Source organism: Manis javanica, chromosome 5 (genome assembly GCF_040802235.1).
Source record: "Manis javanica isolate MJ-LG chromosome 5, MJ_LKY, whole genome shotgun sequence".
Taxonomy (NCBI): Eukaryota; Metazoa; Chordata; class Mammalia; order Pholidota; family Manidae; genus Manis; species Manis javanica.
The window spans coordinates 156,773,776-156,791,759 of NC_133160.1; the positions used below are offsets into that span (position 1 = coordinate 156,773,776).

General features: G+C 41.3%; 1 protein-coding gene and 1 pseudogene across 1 annotated transcript in view; both read right to left on the reverse strand.

Moving 5' to 3' along the window:
* LOC108389137 (cytosolic beta-glucosidase) overlaps positions 1-6,753 on the reverse strand; it is a 96,713-nt gene extending 89,960 nt beyond the window's left edge. Inside the window, exon 1 of the mRNA XM_017647708.3 lies at positions 6,599-6,753. Within this exon, the coding sequence (XP_017503197.2) occupies positions 6,599-6,656 (58 nt within the window). The 5' untranslated portion in view covers positions 6,657-6,753. The remainder of the gene's footprint in view (positions 1-6,598) is intronic.
* A 923-nt stretch (positions 6,754-7,676) lies between these two features.
* On the reverse strand, positions 7,677-13,291 carry LOC108389127 (large ribosomal subunit protein eL6 pseudogene; annotated as a pseudogene).
* Positions 13,292-17,984: the final 4,693 nt, after the last annotated feature.

Consider the following 17,984-nt stretch of genomic DNA (forward strand, 5'->3'; position numbering starts at 1 on the left):
CTTCTACCAAACTCACAGTAACACAAACAGAAGAATAGCAAAAAGGATGAAGATGAAAGAGGCAGTAAGTGGAGTACGAAGAGCTCCAGCCTGGAAGTTAGGAGGCCTGGATCTTCATCCCCTGCTGGTCTCTGTTCACATCAAGGGTCAGGTGTGCATCCAAGCAGAGGGAGCAGAGCCTTCTGCAACCGTCCACGAAGGTCATGGACCACTTAAAGAATTCTATGTGCTTCATTTTGGCCAAAGAATAAGATACAAATGAAGAAGAAGCAAGAGAGGAAACGGGGTGGAGTCAGAGGCAAATTACAGAGAGATATTTTATGCCATGCAAGAAATTCAGAAATTATTCTATCCAAGGTAAAGCAATATAAAAAGTTTAATGACTGTTAAAATGTATTGAACGCATACTGTTTGCCTAGCACTGTTCTAAGCATTTGATGTTCATAAACACATTTAATATTGACAACAACCCCAAGGTAGGCACTATTACTGGTCCCATTTTACAAATGAGGAAACCAAGGCAGGCAAACTCTAGATGTGTCCCAAGATCACACACCTGGTAGGTGAGGGAGTCAGGGCTCAAAACTAGACTGTGAGGTTTAGGAGTTCATGCTCTCTCTCAAGAAATGGAATGATGTGCTGGGTTTTTAAAAGACCACGTCGTGTCGGAGAGATTAGAGGAGGGTGGAGAGAAGAAAAGGAGACTTTAAGAAAAGAGCTGGTGGGTTCCAGAACTAAAGGAAAGGTAGTAATAATGGAGACAAGGGTTGTAACCAAGAGGTTTAGAGAAGATAGAAAACAATGGGTTAAATAAAGGATAGATAAGAGGAAGGGTCTGCACAAGTCCCATATTTCTGGCTTGGGCATCGTGTGATGGCCTAATAATTGTTAAAGACTCGTTTACCTTTGCGCACCAGTGAACTTACCTGGAAAGCAACCCCTACCAGATGGGCAGGCTTAGGAAGGAACAGCACAAGTTATGTCTTTTGTTTCTAGTACAATGCTGGCACATATTCATCCAAATAAACAAACGTCCCATCTTAACTGATGAACTTAGTGGTGACAAAAAATTTGTGTACAAATATGTAGGCCAATATACAGAACCATACTCCAAACAAATTATCGAGATGCAGTTATTTGATTCTTGTTTTCAAGGTTAAATATATTGACTCACATTCAGCTTTCTGTGTAACATCCATGTGCAACTGCAGAAAGATAAGGGAGAAAGGGCACAGGAAGAGCAAGAAAGAGGCAGACATATCAAACATTATCAAAATATTTGTGTCTTAAAGACACCAAGACCATCTGTAGAACATTCCTCTTAGGTTCAAAAAAATAAAAGGGTATATGTACATGAAGTCTGTGAATGTAGAGCAAAAGACAGGAAGTACATACTCAGTTTGAAAATACCTCTCTGGTTGATTTTTTATTTCTTGCTTGTTTATGTTTTAAATGTTCTATAATCATCTTGTATTGCTTTCATAATACAAATTTTTTTCTAAACATATGTGATAAGCATCCATCCTGTATTCAGAACTTCTGACACAAAGGGATGCATGAGCAGGCAGATGCTTACCAATAATAACCCACATATGCCAACAGCACTTTGTGTGAAGCCAACTGAGGTACTGGAAAGGTGGTACATGTGTGCTGAGAATAAAAAGAGGTAAGAAATGGGAAAAAGTGCAAATGGCTTACAGCGGCAGGCTGAGAAGCAGACGCCTAGACATGTGGCCCTTCTTGGTCATATTCCTGCTGCCCCACTGTGGCTCTCCTCACATTGTCAGAATATCATACTTTCTCTTGTTACATTGTCTGAAACTCCACCAATTCTATATCACCTCATCCTCCTTCTAAGAAGTGTGGGACTAGGACATTTCCAGAGGCTGGAGGAGGAGGAAGAAGAGAATAGTAAAGAGAAGGTGGACGATAGTCACTTTCTAACTTTGATTAATACTTCATATCAATGCATGCTAATAAAGATCTCGAGTAAGGTGGGGAACATAATATACACTCTTAATTTCTCTCCCTCACAACCACATTGAAATGACAGATTTAAAAAAAGGAATCCACAAAAGAGCTGAAAACAATAAACTACCCCAAACCGAAAGTGGAACTGAATTGTCTGAGAACCTAAAGCAAAGACTTGCAACATAAACTCACACACTGACTATGTGTAAGGACAATAGAAGTTCCCCTGGAGAATCTCTGGATCCACCAATGCAGGGAGCAGAGCAGGCCTCAGAGCAATCATCGTGACAATTAAATAAAGCATTATCCACCTGCTGGCTTGACTGGTTCCTCCCCCATAAACAGAGCAGTTGGTGCTTCAGTTAAATAGAACTATTTAACTTCAAAGGAAACCTAACTCAGTTACTGACATCCACATCATCTTTCATTCATAAACATGAAGGGGCACGATTCATATGACAAAACCAAATAGCAGGAAAAATAAGAACCCAAATAAACAAATAACCCAAAGATCTCAAAGAGAGAAAAGAGACAGAGACCTTAATTTTTAAACTAGCATTCTTAAAAAGATTGGAGGGGTGACTATATCCAAAAAACAAAATGTGGCCCCCTGAAAAGGAAGCAATAAAAGAATAAGAATGAGTTTGAAAACCTGAAAGTATGGTTGTCCCAATTTAATATTCAAAAGAGGGATTGAAAAATAGAATGAACAGAGTTAAAGTCTAAATTAGTAATCCCGAAGAAAAAGTTGAGATCCAACCCAGATTCAAAGAAGCAAAAAATGAAAGATGAAGTTTTCCAATATTCACCCGAAGAAATTTCAAAAAAGACCAACGTTAGGAATTTCGCAGGTAACAAATCTGAAGTTTAAACAAGTTAGATGATTTAACTCTCCAGTCATCCACACATAGAGTGGGATATATTCCAGATGTGCCCCCTCACATAAGCCCAAGGCTGACACTCAATAGGTACATATATTACATATATGAGTGTGGCTTTGATGATTATTTACAGCTGGCACCCACTCCCACCAGTGGGTGAGAACACTGGTCTAGTCTATACCCATTGTTTATAGCTGGTATCTGGAAGGTGGTGTAGGGAGCATATCAATTGAGGAATATTTGAATGTCATCCCTGCCCAGGCTCATATGCTTTCAGTGATGCCTACATAATTTCCTAGAACAATCTAAAAATGGGACTAATTATTGAGATTTTCATGGATCTCAAATTTGAAACTGGGGGAAAGAAATAACGGTGGTTTCTGTCATATCAATTTTTAAGTTATGAAAAGTTTCATAGATAAATGCTCACTTCTCTTCCTCCTTTTTCCTTTCACACCAAGAAATAAATGACCATGTGTTAAGTCTGTTCCCTTTTCTTTTCTCTCTGGTGCACCAGACAAAGGGCAGAGCTCTCTGGTGAGCCCTGTTCTAGAAGACTACCAAGGAAGGGCAGCCAAGAGATGGAGTCCTAAACGGGGACGTTTAATCCAAGGGGTTTAGCAAAAAATAGGAACCAGGACACACAGCTAAAATTGATTGAGTGGAGAAAGCAAACAGGAAGTGCTCTAGGGAAACATGGGGCCTGTGCAACATGCAGGTAGATAATATGCATCCAACAGCAGGTACATAATACGTGTCTCTAGCTCAGGTTTGTGTAGACCAGAGAAGATTTTAGCAGGGACTAGAGAAGAAACAGCCTGGATAGAATCACCCACAAGCCATATCTAAAACCAACTAATTTCACAGCCCTGTGTACTCTACCACATTTTCAGTGCAAAAATAACCCCAAATATCTTACCCTAGGATTCCACCTTTGATACACCAGGACAAATAGGTGGCCAAACTTTGAGGCGAGGCCAGCCCCAATTTCTGCCAACATAAAGCCAAAATCCAAGTTAAATAAAAATCCAAACATGATATCGGTACCCGGTGCAGCATCAAAGGTTAATAATGGCATTCATAAAACTGAGGCTTTTGTCTCCTGAAGAACCACAAGCTCACATCCCACCAGGAAGCGTCCACAGAGTAGTTTAGACTTTGCTTAGGATTTGTGGGGTTTTGCAGAGTGTGTTCACCCCTTAAGAGGCTTCCCTGAAATCATCAGGAGTTATAAGCTCATAAGAATTGAAGAACTGGGTTTTAAATGTCATTTTCATAGCTCCTCCGGGTCTACGGAGCAAATAAACAAAATGCCACCGAGTACCCGCTGTTTTGTGCCCACATTCCCTCAGGCCAAAAAAAAAGAAGCAGTCTCAAGCTCACAAAGGGTTAAAAATCATGGGAATTTTTCTGTACTTTAAAATATTGCATGAGACTCCCTCTGTGTGAACAATGGTTATCTGCATGTTTTTTTCCTGCCTCTTCGTCTAACAAATACAATTTCACAGGTTTTGCAGGGTTCTTTACAACTCACCCAAAACACATGGTTTTCTTCCTGCTTATACAACTTGTTTATTATTTATTTATTAGATTTATATTAGCTTTCTTCCAAGAGGCCCAAGGTACCATGGAGCTGACTCTTATGCAATAAGCACTTCGTTAAACTCTTCTTAGAAACCATAAATGGCGAAGTAGCCAGAATGGAAGCAGAAAGAATATCAACACAGACGGGAAGAACCACAGATCTGATGATACATGCAACCAAGCAGTCACTGTTGGGAGGCACAGTGATCAGAAAGCCCGGCCCTGCCCCTTTTGGTCAGCCCCACCTGCTAAACCCTGACAGTGCTCCAAGGAGCAGAGCCAAAATATCTCCATTTCCGTGGGGGATGAGCGTGGGTATATAGAGGGGTAGGGAGGTGGCAGAGTAAGCCAGCTATCACTCAGCGCTCTACAAACAAATATACCTACACAGATGACCGCATTTTGAAAACCAGTGGAAAGAGATACAAGGCAATGCTTTTTATAACAAATCACCAAATGTTAGACTTTTTTTTTTTTTTTATAAATACGTGTTCAGTCCTCAGTTCTGCTGAGAGTATGTGATTTCCAACAGCTCTGTAGAGTTTCAGGGCAAGAGCAAACCCAAAGTTCAAAGAGTGTCAAAATCAAAAAGTGACGGGGTGACCTCAGCTTTAAAATCCCAGGCCATGTTGATTTGACAAAGCTACTGATTGACATCCTGCATGTGTGATCTGCACAAATGTGGAAGACATAGTTTAACAGTAACTCCCCCAGCAGCTACTGGTAGAACCAGTCAAGAATGAGCAAGGAGGAAATAAATTCTAATTTGCAGTCTGAAGAGGAAATAACCATTCCCACTAATGGAGCAGGCAACGTAACTCTCCTGTCAATACACCCTAGGAAAGAATACAGCCAAGAGAAAGAACAACCATATAGTGTTACTATTGTTATGTTGTAGCTACTATTGTGCTCCAGTTATACATGCTAACTTCTTTAATCCCCTGAAAAAACCTACAAAGTGGGCATGACTATTTTCCTAAGGAAACTGAGACTTAAGTTATTTGCCCAGGGTAGCTCAGTGAGTAGGGGCTGAGCTAGGATTCAAACCCAGAACGAAAGGGTGGGGAAGAGCTTTTTGGTGGAAAACAAGCAAACACATACAAGTCATTCTGTGAGTTGACAAAGAGAAAAGGTATGTTGGATTGAGACCCACCTCCTCAAAAAAAACCCTGCTGATAGTTAACAGCTCAATAGACAGTTAAGGACAGATAAAGTCCTTAATTAAGTCTGCAGCAAGCTGGGTGCAGAAAAGCATGGGACCAACTGCTTCCAGAAGACAGCAGAGGTGCAGGGACACCACGAGAGAAACAGAGAGGAGGGAACAGACATGAAAGGTTATCCAAGGGTTCTGACTGAGCAGGACCTGGAAAGCTGAACCTGAAACCTGCTGTGTTGTCTTGTATAACTGATGGTGCATTTATAGCCACGTTAACTGTAGAGCTCTACAGTGAGTCATTCTCAGTAATCGATTGTGACCCCTCCACACACACAACTCAAAATACCACACATTGAGCACTTACTAAATGCTGAGCATTTAACATACATCATCTTAATTTAAACCTCGGAGTAATGTTGTAAGACACCATAATTATCCCTATCTTACAGATGAAAGGCACAGAGAAGTAGCGTAACTTGCCCATAGTCACTCAGACCTCCAACTCCATTTTGCATGATATTTACCATCTTGCTGCCATTCCCTTTCTTCTCAGCTGCCCAGGAAACGGATGGCACACTAGATTAGGCTCTACTTTGTGGTCACCAGAAATAGAACAGGGCACCTGCCCCAACTGATAGTGTCCTTCAGTGAAGTCTCTTGGGCCCTTTGAAGGAATTTACCCAAGGTTTATCCAGCCAATAGGAGAAACAGGTATCATTTTTAGGGGAGTTACAGCAAATGTTCAAGAACCCAATATGAAAGCAGCTGCTCCAGAGTAAACTCTCAGATAAGCCTGAACTGACCAAAAACACTTCGGCCCCAAGCACTGCCACCCATGCCTAAGGACAGCAATGAGGGAATGTGAGCCTCCTGCCGGGAGAACGGCACTTTCATTTCTACAGCCACAGACTTGCCAGTCCTTGCCCATCTTTTCTTTTTGTCTCCTAGAGAACCCACCCAAAGGAATCCACCCCAGCCCTAGCAAGAGGCAGGGAGCTTCTCCTACCTTCCACTTGGTAGGCTGCTGTGGCTGCCCCCCATCCAAATCCTGCAGGGAAAGCCATGCTTCCAGAAGGTGGCCGACTAGAACACTCTGGAAGGGGAGGGCTGTGCACTTTGGTCCGAGGAGCCCAACAACTGTGCAGGCAATGAACTCTCACCCCAACGGTCTCCAAATGCAAACGTGTACACAAACAAGGGAGCCGGTTTAAAGGATCCCACTGGACTGGTCACAGCCTTGACATGAATCCAGGACACTTTGCACAAGGCGAGATTTCTTTTTCTTCTCTGGGCACTCTCTGATCCCTAACAGCTGGGCCCAGCCGGGGTGCTGACCAAGTCCCTGCTTTAGCAGGGCACCTATTCATCCAATCTTTTTCCCTTTAATGAAATACATAGACATTGTTTTAGAAGTCACAGAATCCTGCTAGAACTTTCCCTTAGCCTATTCCTCCCACATCCTAACCCCCACTCCCTAGGGGTAATCATTTTCAACTCTCTTCTGGAGCTTACTCCCATGTTGTTTAAATAATAGGCTGAGAGTGGTGCTTTTTGATTTATTTTTCAGTTTTAGACAATAACTATTGAATTCTGGATATGGGGTGGAAGATCCAGCCTTCTCTCTCTCCCTCTCCCTCTCTCCCCCCCCTCCTCCTCCAATATGATAAGATTACTTTCTGTTTAAATAAATATTTGATTTTTATACTACTATGACTCTATATGGTTCAAAGCTGAGCCATGTGGTATAGGCTGTATTTATATGCAACTTTGCATTTTCTCTGAGGTTAATCAGTCGTCAGGTTTTACATTTGATTTCTCTAGACCTACCATTAATTTATCCCCAAACACCCTGACATTACTAGAAATCTCCAAGTTGTTCAAACACCCCCTTTTCCAGGCTCCGTTCTACGCTGTTTGTTTTCAGGCCACCACAGAGCCGTACACAGAGCCGTACAGACCCAACCTCTTCCGCCTCGGTGCTTTCTCCCTCTTTTGTTTCTTCTCACCTTCAAAAGAAGCAAATCCTTGAATAACTTTTTCTTTTTCTATGGATCAGTTATTTAATTAGGTTCTCCGTAAAAAATTTAGAACACCAATTTCTGAAGATAAACTCCATTTGTGAGAGCAAACACAGAGCGGAGGCAGCCCTGGAGCTGAGGAACAGCTTTGATTTTTGGCAGTTTGCAAGTCCACAGCCTGCTGATCAACCTTGCACTGTTCTGTAAGCTCAGATTTCTCTTTCTCTCTGTCTAAGGTCTCCCCTGCCCGGTGTCCAGGCTTGCACAGCCTCTTCTTGGAGTAAGCGTCGGTGGGATGTTTGGGGATTTTCACACCACTGGTATCAGTTTTGGGGGAGATGGTGATGGCAAATTTCTGATGTGTTTTAAACAGAGGTACTCGATTGAGGATCAGAGGTCAGTCACAAGTAGCAAGCCACACTGCTCAGCTGCTTCAAAAGCGACCCTCTTGTCGCTGGGGAGCCCAGTAAGGAAGATCAGAATGATCCCAGAAGTGATGCCCGCTCGGTTTCCTCCCATGCTCACTGAAGGGCTTTTTGCTGTGGCTCAGCAGCCTCTGAGGCACAGCTTGGGGTCCTCCTGTCTAGGCATATTGCAAAGTCTAACCACTCGGGTGCCACCGTTCTTGTCGCCACCAGCTGGTTTTGTGTCGGTAGCAAGAACCTTCTTGCCCTTTTTCTTCTCAGTCCCGTATTTAGCTGCTGAATACTTCCTTTCTAGAGCACACAGCTGATCGGAAATGCCCGCCGATTCTTCTGCCTAGGATAGGGTTTCGGCTACAGTGGGTCTCCCTCTTAGGCATTTTGGCCTTGACGTCACCTTTTTAACCTCGCCACCAGCACCGGGCTTCTTGGCTTCAGGTCTCTTCTCCTTGTTATCTGCTTCTTACCTTTTCATCTGCCATCTTGCAAGATGGGAAAGAGCAATAACTTTCTGATAAACGGGGCATGGGAGGTAAGTCCTTTGAAATCCTTAGTCATGAAATTGTCTTTATTCTGACACCACACTTGATATGTACTTGGGCAACTATGGGAATTTATGGTGGAAATAATTTTCACTCAGAATTTTAAAGGCATTGGCTCATGGTTTTTCAACTTCTGGTTTCAGCTATTGAGAGATTTGATGACAGTCCTAATTTCTTACAAATATCCTGCTTTGTGCTTCAGCCCTCCCTCCCTGCTCCCCCAAGCTTCTGTTACTGAAATTTCACAGTCACGTACCTTAAAGTGGCATTTTCCATCCATTGTGTGTGTCATGGGTACGCAGAAGGTTGACAGTAGGGGAAGCTGGGTGGGGGCACATGGGAACGCACTGATCTGTCTTTGCAACTCCTCTGTACATCTAAAATTGATCCCAAACTGAGAGTTCATTTTTAAAAAATGCTTGTGGAGAGAATAGTGAAGCAAAATCAAAGCAAGGAAAGTTACTTATTCAATTCCCCCAGGACTCTGTTAAATCACCCTACATCATGCAATGACAGGACCACAAGGCTGGAATGAAGTATAACTAGATTGGTCCAGTTATCCTAGCCCTAAGAAGGGAGAGGTTAAACATAGAAGGAAATGAAAGAAGATATTTAAGACATTTAAACGTACATGTTTAGTGAAATTAATATAAAAATGCAGGGCATACTATTAAAGAGTCCATATAGTTATTCAGCTCTGCAGCAATCATCGTAAATTAAATGAAAAATGATATATATTAAAATAGTTTTTGTATGGAACACTAGATGGCAGTATTGCAGTTTCTTTAGGTTAACTCATCGCTGTATGAAGTGTTATGCCACCACTGGCCACCTACCCTTGCCACTCCTAGCTCCTTGCTACTTATTGCTCTCCTAATGATTTTTCTCCAGAAAGAATAATCTATCTTCTCAGCACTCCACATCCTCTTATTTGACCATAACTGGCAGAATTTAATTTTTCTCCCCTCTGATCAGATTAACTAGCACAGCATTCTTAAGCAATTTGGTATTAGGACCTCTTTATACTCTTAAAAATAATTGAGGCCCCTAAATAACGTTTTTTTTTAAGTGTGGGTTGTTTTTATCAATATTAACTATATTAAAAATTAAAATTGGCATTAAAAAATATTTTCTAAAATGCATTTACTTATGACTTCATTTAAAATAAAAAAAAACCATCATATAAACATAAATTACATAGTTTATGGAAAATCATCACTTAATCAAAAAAAAATTTAGTGAGAAGAATGACTTACATTTTTTCAAATCTCTTTCTTTTCTTCAAGCCTGGCTTAAGGGAGCACAGCTGATATTCCTACCTGCTTCTTACTCTATTCGTTGCTCCACTGTACACTCACATGGAGATGAGAGTAGAAATGGCAGATAATATTTTAGTATCATTATGAAAATAGTTTTGACCTCACGGACCTCCCCCAGAAGGGTCTCAAGGGCCCCAGGGGTCCATGGACCACACTTCAAGGACCTTAGATTTCCTGGTAATCTCTGCCTTCCTCCTTTCTAGTACCCTCCTTTGCTCCCACAATCCTTCTGTATTGTTCTCACCTTTCAGAGAACTCATTCCACTAACAGTCCCCACACTCACATCCTTATGGATATAAGACATAGGAATTTTCAATCATAATCTTGGTTAAGAAAGAATTACCTAATTTATTTTCTTTGTACAAAAAGAATTCTAATTTCATGGCCCTATCTACCAAGACTGACTGGCAATTTAATTTGTCAGTATGTGAGTCCCTTACACTCCATGCAAGAAACTTTAGGTCTTAATGAAGAACAAATATTTCTTTTAAATGCCTGATGTTGCATTTTCCCATCCCCCAGATTTGGCCGTACTGGTCATTACCAAGATGTCCATTTTTTTTATCCAAGTCTGCCAAGGACTTGAAGGTACAAGTCTTTGAGTCTTTCTGAGGCACAGAAATCCTTCTTGAAGGTTATAAATCCAAGCCTTACGTTCAACTCCCTCCTCAAAACCACACAGTAATCTCTGAGGTGCTGCAGTCTTCCCAGGATGCAGCCCAGAGCAGCAGACCAAATGCTGCCATTCATGAGCGCCAACAGGTTCTGTCCACTTTCCAAGCTGAAGGGAAGTATAAGTTACTTGCATTATGCTTTTGGCTACAGATGTGCTCTCTCTAGAAGTCCTGGGAGTGCTAAGAGACCATTAATTCTTTGTTCTCTGGAATAAAAATATGTTGCTGCAGAAACTCTTTTCTTTGTTAACTGCAAAAAAACTATTGTTCAATAAGGCTTCAGTAATGTTCCCCAGTCATGACTTTGACCCTCCCAATATGAAATGCTGAGATGGAAAAACCCTGGCATTCAAAATGCTCCCATATACTTGTGTCAGGAGAGAAGTACGGTTCTAAACAAGCATTTTTCTGTCTGCAGCAAAGATTCCTAGGCATTAGCCAAATCCCATTTCCTTTTCCATCTGGGCACACAATTAGGCCACATTTGTCAGCACCTTTGAATTTAGATGGAGCCATATGACTGTGTCCTGACCAGTGGAATGTGGCAGAAGTCATGTGCACTACATCCAGGCCAGGCTGCTGAAACCTGCCTGCAGAAGCATGTGTGTTGCATTGATATGTCACTGTTTGCCTTTCATCCACTGACTGGATACAGAGGCTCTGCTGGAACACTCTGAGGGCCCAGAAACTCCTCAGATGGAAGGAGCCTGGTTCCCTGTACCACGGTGTGGAATGAACCACAAGCACCCCACTTTGGAGTGGGGTATGAATGAGAAGTAAACGTTTGCTCTGCTAAACCACTGGGATTGAAGACTTGCTGATAAATACATTCTCTCAATAATGACTTTTTTTCTTTTAAAGAACAAGGAAAAAGTTTAACAACTTGAAAGTACTTTTTTTCAGCAGGAAAGCCTCTTGGGCAATAACATATCATTGGAGGAAGAAGGAAATGAAGACAAACTGAAGGAGGGCCAGTGGGGCGACGCGCAGCAAAGGGCAGATCCACCTGCGGTTGTTTGAGCAATGGATTATTCATCTTGATTTTCTGCATTTGCCAAGAAACCTACTCAAATCTTGACCTGCAGAGGCACATTGTACAAAAGGGCTTCCCAAACAGGGTCCATGACTCCTCAGAGTCATCAACCTATTCTTAATATTGCAATAATTCTAATTACAGTTGTACATTTACTTCCTATCAGGTTTTCCAGGCTATTTAAAATGTCTATTTTATTGCTTTAGGCTGGAATTATATAAATTCACTGTGGTAATAGCAGCTTCTCATGAATTAAAATGCAAAAATGAATTAGTTATAACAATGCTCTCAGTTTCTTAATAGAATCTGCCAAAACATGAATCCCAGAATGTGGAATGTTTTTCATTGACAGTTCTGACAATTGTACATACGTGTGCATACATGGGAGCCCGGAGACAGGGGAATTTATTAATCTGGGCCATGCAGTTTCAGTCAACTTTCAAGATTCTCTTGGTAACAAAAGTCTAATTTTCCTCTGAGTAGCTGCCTTTCTCCTATGCACCCTGTGTGCTTCCAGAGAAGCTAACACTGACTGCCCGCAACCCAATAACCCACCAGCTCCAGGGATTAGTTTAAGGCCATCATCACATGTCATCTTTTTGGTTACAGGGATCTGAATGGACTTGGGCTAGAAACCCAATTAAACATTGAGACATGAGAAAATGTATGTGGGGATTTCTGAAAAAGAAGCTTCTCATTCTTCCATAGATGCCAACTAAAAATATATTCTTTTTTTGCTGTACATGGATGTGGACATTTTTAGCAGCCATTCCGAAAACATCAGGAGGACTTGCTTTGGGATATGCAGGAAAAATGAAAAGAACTGAATTCTTGAGAACCAGTAAGTGCCCTCATGGTTTAGGCCTATTTAAATTGGGTTTCCTATTACTTGAAACCAAAAGATTCATATACAGTACACAGAAGTATTTGGGGTATGTGTGTGTGCATATGTGTATCTAATGCTATCTCTATGTATCTATCCATATGCTTGCATATGTGTACATGTGTGATATATAGGTGCATGTGTATATGTCTATCTTTTCATGCATGTGGTTTTATGTAGATGTAGATGTGCGATATATATGTGCATGTGTTTATCCATGCATGAGATGTAGATGTACATGAGGATAGACACAATTATATAAAAGTGGACATGTGTATGTACATGTTTCATATGTGTGTCCATATAACCTCCAAATGAAGGAACACAGTGACTACTTTTTCCAGGGGATTTGAATGTTGGCCTATAACACCAGCCAGGAAATAAAGATATATATTTCATAATTAATGGCAAACTCAAGTGGGATTCAATTACATTATTTGAATTTATTTACTGGAGGCCGTACACCTAATAAGATTTAGCACAAAAGCCACATAAAACAACAGCAGTCCATCACTCAACATTTCGAAAAGCCATAATGCTTTATAATTAAGGATTTACTATTGAGTAATTTTCAAAACAAACAAAAAATGCTCAGCCCTTCAAGGTGTTGACAGGCTGGTACTAACAATGGCATAGAAGTAATTACAAAGACCACTCAGTGCCAGTCAAAAGCTCAAAGCTTAGCAGCACTAAGAATAAAAGGTAGTCTGTGGAGGCAGAACCCTTAGAATGGCTTTTGGGAGACTTCCAGCAAACACCCACAGCTGTGGGATCAGATTCTCGGAGCAGCATAGTTCGGGCAGTCATTCCTACGACAGCTGCCAGTGGTTCTGTCTCTCTCGTCTAAGTGATTCAGATTCACCAGAAGTGCTGTTCCACCAACTTGGATTTAGCCACTTTCAAGAAAATGGAACTTTCTGATAAGAATTCCTTCCTGCCCTTAAAAGCACCCATGATGCATATAATAAGAGCATGTTTGCATATTCATGGAGTATTTACCAGCAGCAGAGCCGCTGGTCAGTCACAGGATTGCCCGTCCAGGGTAGGAGTAGAGAGGAAGCACCCATTCTCTCCTCTCTTCCCTTCCTGGTAAATGGTCAGGCACCCACCAGTCACTGGAGACCCACCCACAGAGCACTGTACAGTGTGGTAGTGTGGCCCAGGTCAGTCAGGGAGAGAGAGCTGAGAAGCCAGAGTTCTGAGTGAGGAGAGACAGAGCCATGAGAATAAACCCTTTCATTTCCAAACTGTTTCCCTAGTCTTTCTTTGGTCTTAGCAAATTCATAGTGAACTTGCCCTGGTTGGAGAACCTCCTCCTCCTGGAGTTACAGCCACTCAAATCATTCTCCTGAAAATATTTCTCTACCAATACCATTTCAACTTTACCTGTATTCCTATGGACTATTTGAGAACAGCAAGTGAGGTAGGTAGGGTGTAAAATTTTAGGAGGCTCTTGCTCTCAGTCCTGGCCCTGGTGTCAAATACCCAAAAGGAAACACTCAAGTTCAAAGTCTTTGCTGCAGACCATGAACTGGTTTTATTTCTAAACTGTTTGTGGCCATGCACAGGTGTGCTGTATGCCTCAGGACCAGACTGTCGCTAATCCATCTAAATCTCATCTGAGTTGGCACATTTGAGAGTATCTCTGTTAATCTCGCTTCCGGAATTGGGGTTGGAACTTCAAAAGTAATTTCTGCCACAGTGAATAAAGCCGTAAGTTAGAGGTCCACAATCTGGAGAGGAAGCTTTAAAAGAGTGGAATCAAGCCAAATAAAATGTAAAAACAGAGGAAAAAATAACAATTTCAGTGATCATAACATGATTTTAGATTAACTGTATTAGAGGAGCAAGCACAGGTTTCTGTATAGCATGTGACAATCTAGAAGAACCTGCCCAGACCTTTCTCTCTTGGATGCTCAAAGACCCCCTAATAGCCTGGCTACCATTCTGAACCCTCCTACTTACTGCCACCTGTGCCCACCTCCAGACACTGCTGACTAATTCCTTAGCATATCTTACACACATCAGTTCACCTTCATTCCTGTGCCTCTTCCCTATGCAAAGTCAATAGAAATCCTCTTAAACTGGAAAGTTACAAATGGATTCCCAACTTCCAGTTTTGTTGCCATCCAATAAATTCTACTGCAGCCAGAGCTATTTTCTAAAACAAATTGTTCAGAGCTTGTCTACTGCCCCTGAAGTTTAAACTTCTTGATCTATACAGAGGCTTCAATGCATGGTCTTATGGTCTGGTTCCTGCACCCCTTCTATTCACATTCCCACCAGTTTTCCTCTCATATGCTCTTAACTTTTCTTGGCTTTGCAAACGTACCATTTTCTATGCCCTTTCTCAACACTGATTATTGACAAATGATGCTTCCCCTGCCTACACCATTTTTCCCCCTCTCTACGTGAACTAACCCTTACTTATATTCCATTGGCCAGGTTACAGTTACTTTTTAAGGACATGTTGCCCAGAACAATTAGTTCCCCTGTCTCATGCTCCCATTACACTTTGTGCATCCCTTATCATAGCATTCATGACATTTTATTTTAAAATTTATTTTAGTTATCTGACTTCTCCAGCAATTTATAACTTTTCTGAGAGGAGATATTGCCTCAACTAGGCAATCTAAGAATGAAAGGCTAATTTGGTATGTCTTTCCCCTGGATTTATTAATTCATCCATCAAATGAATACTGAGCATTTACTATGAGCCAGGCATCATGCTAAACCTGAGAAAGAAAGTAGTGAACCAATCCAACCAAGTCAGTCCCTGAACACAGTGTCAGGGCTTGAATCATCTTCCAATCTACAAATTAAAGTTCCCCAAAATTCTTTGTTTTGATAGCATCCCATTTTTACCCCCAAGTTACTCAAGAAAGGATAAAGACTAAGTAGAGAAGTACCTATTGTCTTCCTAAGTGTATTATTGCCACTCCTTCCCAGCACCTTATTGATTCATAGTAGACAAAGGAGACGGATGGGGAGGACGAAAGAGCATTCCAGAAACTACAGGCTGCTGCTTTGCTGTGTTGTGCCTGTGAAGTTGTCCATGGAGAAAGGAATCCTCCGGGACCACTGGTGAAGCAGATTTAGGATTGAGGCTCAAGGAGCAGACAGTAAGGATGCCCCTCAGAGAATTCCATCCTAAAGTTGTCTGTGAAACTTCTGGGTCTTAGGGTAGCTGGCGTAAAGGTCCATCTACCCAATTTGGTGCACTGATGGCATGGGGCATCTCTCAGCCTCTGTATCAAGTCAGGGAGCCACTCCTTCCTGTCTTCCAGAAGGCAATACTTAACTGTACTCATATTCCCTTTACTTGGGAAACTCTGCATTGAACAATGGCACATGGCACAACAGCAGCCTTCAGCTTACATTTCTGTTCATAACATTTAGAGCTAAAATATACTCTGTCCATTTTTAAGGATTATAAAAGACTATTATATTCTCAGTCCATGTGTGAGTTTTATGTGGTTGAATTCTAACTAGTGATTTCTTATATTGTAATCTTCATGCATAATAATCAAAATGCGTAAAGAATGTGCAATATTTTAATATTATTCCTGAAATCAAGGTATGCCCAGACAGATAAGGTCAGTGGGCAGGAGCTTGTGACAAATGAGAATTTTTCCTGAAAACCTCTTTTTGTAACATTCATTTCATGTGCTTAGAGTCTCATTGAAGAGACAGACATTAGATACACAAAACAAAACAAAAACAAATCCAATTACAACTGTGATTAAAAAAAAAACAGTTTTACCTTCTGATAATGGCAGAGTAGCTTTTTCAGGATTACCCTTTTGCCAATTTCAATTACAAGCTGTAAATTTAATATCAAAAAAAACTTTTGTAAGAATGGGAGATGAGGTGAAAGTGCATAAAAACTGGGAAAGATTCAAACAATAAAAGCAGTTTTAAGCTGTGTTGGGCAGAGAGCCTTTCCTGCAGAATATAACCCCCAAAAGCAGCTAATTCCCCAAATCAGTTTAACTTAACAGTGGGTGGGCCACATCTCCACGCTTAGAGAAAATGCTAAAGCTTACAATTATGAGGCACATGGGAGCAGTATGTGCAGCGGCTCACGCTGGTGAATGGCTTCTCGCACCCAATACTCTTTGACTCAAGTGGATTCTCCCACTTTTACAAGTACCTGTTCTTGTTTACACAAATCTGACAAAGGAATTGAGCCAGAACAGAATTCACATGTATGTATGAAAAAAGGTCCCCTGCCAATTCTTTCCAACGTAAAGTGTGGGGCTGGACTTGTGGCCTTTTGCCATTTGTGGATCCAATCAAGTCCCAGTGTACTCCTACACACACTTGAAAAAAAGTGTCGTCTCAGTTGTCCAGGAAGGATGCACTGTTCACCTTTCTCACACACCTACAACATTTCTGACAGCAGATGGGTGAGTTTTTTCCCCCCCACACTGACCAGTTCTCTACACCAGCTGGGCATCCTGTAATTTGATTCATTTTTGACACTGTCTACCTGGAATTAGTGTCAGATCCCACAAGCTGAGTGCTCAGTCCCCTGGAACTCCCCGTACAGGGGACAGGTGCAAGTCCCAGAATGTAACCTATACTAAATGACCAGCTATAAATTGGGGTTTCCGTGACCCCCTCCTTATTCAGTAATTTGTTAAAACAGCACACAGAACTCAGAGAAACACTTAAGTTATCAGTTTGCTATATAAAAGGGATATGATATGGATCCTGATGAACAGCCAGATGAAGGGGTCCAGAAGGTCCCAAGCACAGCAGCTTCTGTCCCCGTGGAGTTGGGGCTCACTACCCTCCGTGCCTGGATGCGTTCACCATCCTGGAAGCTCTCCCAGCTCCATATTTCAGGGATTTTTATGGAGGCTTCACCACATAGGCATGATACATGATTACCCCCACTTGCAGCCCCTCTCTCCTCTCAGTAGGACAGAGTGGGGGAGGGACCAGGGGAGGGTGGAGCTGAAACTGCCAAGCTTCTGATCATGGTCTTGTCTTTCTTTTTTCTTTTTGTATGCATTATCTTTATGCTAGACTTGAAGAATACGAGTATTTTTCTAAATCTGTACCTACTCTGGATGTTAGTAGTGTTATTTTCAAATTTTACTTTCCAAAAATATCTTAAGCACTGCATGTCTTTTATTTGTTATGATGGACTTGCTCATGTTTATAGCTAGCTCGCTTATGTCTTATCTCTTATTAATTCCCTTTTCATATCTTAAAGGAATGAGGATATAATACTTATCTTTTCAGTGTTTTATCAAAGCTGTTAGTAAAGATGATAAAACCTTTGCTTCTGGTGCATGTTGTAAAGATCTTTTCTTAGTTTACCTTTAAACTTTGTTCCACTTTTAATCTGAAACTGAAATGTGTACTTTGTAGAGTTTTTAGCTTAACAATTTCTAAATTTGTTTTCAGGTTTTTCCCACCCATGAATTTTATGTTCTAAAATTCATGAATGCTTTAAGAATTTGCTTTTGAACTTTAAAACCTTGAATCC